The sequence below is a fragment of the Medicago sativa genome, chromosome 8, assembly GCF_051527215.1.
Source record: "Medicago sativa cultivar Bolivia chromosome 8, Bolivia_mono, whole genome shotgun sequence".
Classification (NCBI taxonomy): Eukaryota; Viridiplantae; Streptophyta; class Magnoliopsida; order Fabales; family Fabaceae; genus Medicago; species Medicago sativa.
In genome coordinates this window covers 33,955,610-33,958,014 of record NC_140756.1, presented here as the reverse complement: position 1 = coordinate 33,958,014, position 2,405 = coordinate 33,955,610, and the positions used below count along the sequence as shown (strand labels likewise).

Here is a 2,405-nt window from a genome sequence, read left to right as displayed (position 1 = left end):
TGATTATTGATATAAACATTATGATTATGCAGATACGTGGAAATGATTAAAGGAAAAATAATTTTTTTGTTTTTTGTATTACCATTTTTTCCAAAAAAAAGCACAAAATAAAAACAAAGTCGGGAACAAAGCGACTTTTTTAATGATGAAAATACATAAAGCAAAAAAAAAGCCCTAAACAAGTTCACTTCCGTCTCGGGTGGGACGAAAAGATTTTTTTTTTTTGAAAAACATAAAGCAACAAACAAACATATTAATTGAACAGATGAGTAATAGAAATAAACATCATCAACGACCTGATTGCAGATTAAACATTTCATGTGTCAACCTTAGATACCAAGATCCGATAGCGGATTAACTTTCACATTCAAATTCAAACTCTTCGAAAGGTATAAGGTTTTTTCGGATCAACTTCTGAACTATCTTCTGCAACGCAAAACAGTGCTCGATATCATGACCTGGTGCCCCTTGATGGAAAGCACAAAAGAGATCCGGCCTGTACCGGGATGTCAATTTTGCTGGCACTGGAGGAGGTGCCTTAGTGTAGACCAAATTCTTTTCGAGTAATTTTGGAAACAACTCTGCATACTTCATGGGAATCGGATCAATCTGTTTCCTTGAAGCCTGTTGTCGAGGCTGTTGTTGACATTGTTGAAATTGGGGTTGATAACCTGGATTTTGAACAGCACTTATGAAAGGCATATCAACGGCAGCAGGGTGATAAGCCAGATACTGTTGTTGAGGCTGACTTTCCACCATATTCATTTCTTGGTCTTCCTCCTCTGAACGGTCAGTGGGAACACCTTCTTTGACCAGACGTCCCTCTCGGACCCCTTTTTCAAGGCGCATTCCTATAATCATCATCTTTGCAAAGTTGTTGGGAGCACTTCCAACCATTTTCTCATAATAAAACTGATCTAGAGTCCTCAAGAAAATCTTGGTCAATTCTTCCTCTTCCAGAGGTGGACGGACTTGATCGGCAAAATCTCTCCATCGCTGGGCATATGCTTTGAAAGATTCATTATCATTCTGTGTCATGGCTTGCAGATCGTCTCTGTCTAGGGCCAAGTACAAGTTGTAGTTGTATCGTCGGACGAAGGCATCGCCCAAATCAATGAAAGTTTTGACATCAGCACGACTTAGGCCCGTGTACCATTTCAAAGCGGCACCAGTCAAACTATCTTGAAAGCAGTAGATAAGAAGCTCATCATTGCCGGCTTGAGGGGACATCTTTCTGGCATACATTGTCAAATGGTCTTTAGGGCAAGTATTCCCTTTGTACTTCTCAAAATCAGGAACCTTGAATTTGGGTGGTATCATGACATTTGGTACCAAGCAGAGATCATAAGCACTCTCCCCAAACATTTCTTCCCCACGGAGAGCTTTCAATTCCAACCGTAATGCATCAAACTTCTCTCTCAGTTCTTCTACCTGGTTATATGCAACCACACTTCCTGGTTGATAGATGGGTTTATGAACCAAAGGAGCTGAGTAGGTCATAGCAGCTTGAGGGAGCAAAGGGCCTGATTGTTGCACAAAAGGAGTTTGAACCTTAGAAACAACGGGACAGAGTATTTCACTAGCACTTAAAGGTGTACTCCAGAGATATCCTTCCAGCATAGCATGTTGAGGAGTACTAGCAAACACTGTTGAAATCGGGGTAGTGGAAGCAACCGTCTGAGCTTGAGTGCTGCCAACTGGAAGAGATAATGGCTGACTCTGTGCAACCGTCATCAAAGATACTAAGTTCTTCAAAATCTCATTTTCGGTCCGGAGGGTTGTAACACCCCGTTTTCCCAACGTAAAAATTTCATAATTAAAAATCAGAGTAATTCAACCTTAAACGGAATGCTACATTTCTTAAAAATTTATAAACGGAATAAATAACAATTTATTCTTCAAAAATATAACAACATAATCTTTAAATCTTCGCAGCGGAATAGTTTGACAACTTAAATAATCTTTGGCACAAGGGCCTCAATATAAAATTTCATAAAACTTAGTTCAACATCAATTCTTGAAAGATTCATAAAGTAATATGTAAGGAACAGAAAGTAAAGACATAATCCCATCCCGTTACGTATCAGAGCACCTAAGACACACTTGTGAGGAGTCCACTCACGACCGCAACTAATCCTGGTTACCTGCAAGTTACCCATACGAAGAGCAACATTTCCAAGCAGAGGGGTGAGATTTCTCAAACAATAATATAAAGCATATAAATCATGTAAAGTACATTCAACAACTTAAACATCCTATAATTCATTAATCATATCTAGCAACTTAAACTTCCTTAACTAGTATCATTATTCTTCCTACATTAGTCATATACTTCATATTATATCATCATATAAATATCATCACATATCTACAAATATTAGTCATAAGCATTATCATATATCCTT

At 38.3% G+C, this 2,405-nt stretch overlaps 1 protein-coding gene across 1 annotated transcript; it reads right to left on the bottom strand.

The window, feature by feature from the left end:
- Positions 1-354: 354 nt before the first annotated feature.
- LOC146898647 (uncharacterized) lies at positions 355-1,734 on the bottom strand. The gene has a single exon (XM_085736591.1). It carries the CDS (start codon positions 1,732-1,734, stop codon positions 355-357), a length of 1,380 nt encoding a protein of 459 aa, XP_085592717.1.
- Positions 1,735-2,405: the final 671 nt, after the last annotated feature.

What these genes read in the sequence shown, in the direction of transcription:
- LOC146898647 (XM_085736591.1), bottom strand. Translation starts at nt 1,734, where the DNA reads ATGACGGTTGCACAGAGTCAGCCATTATCTCTTCCAGTTGGCAGCACT.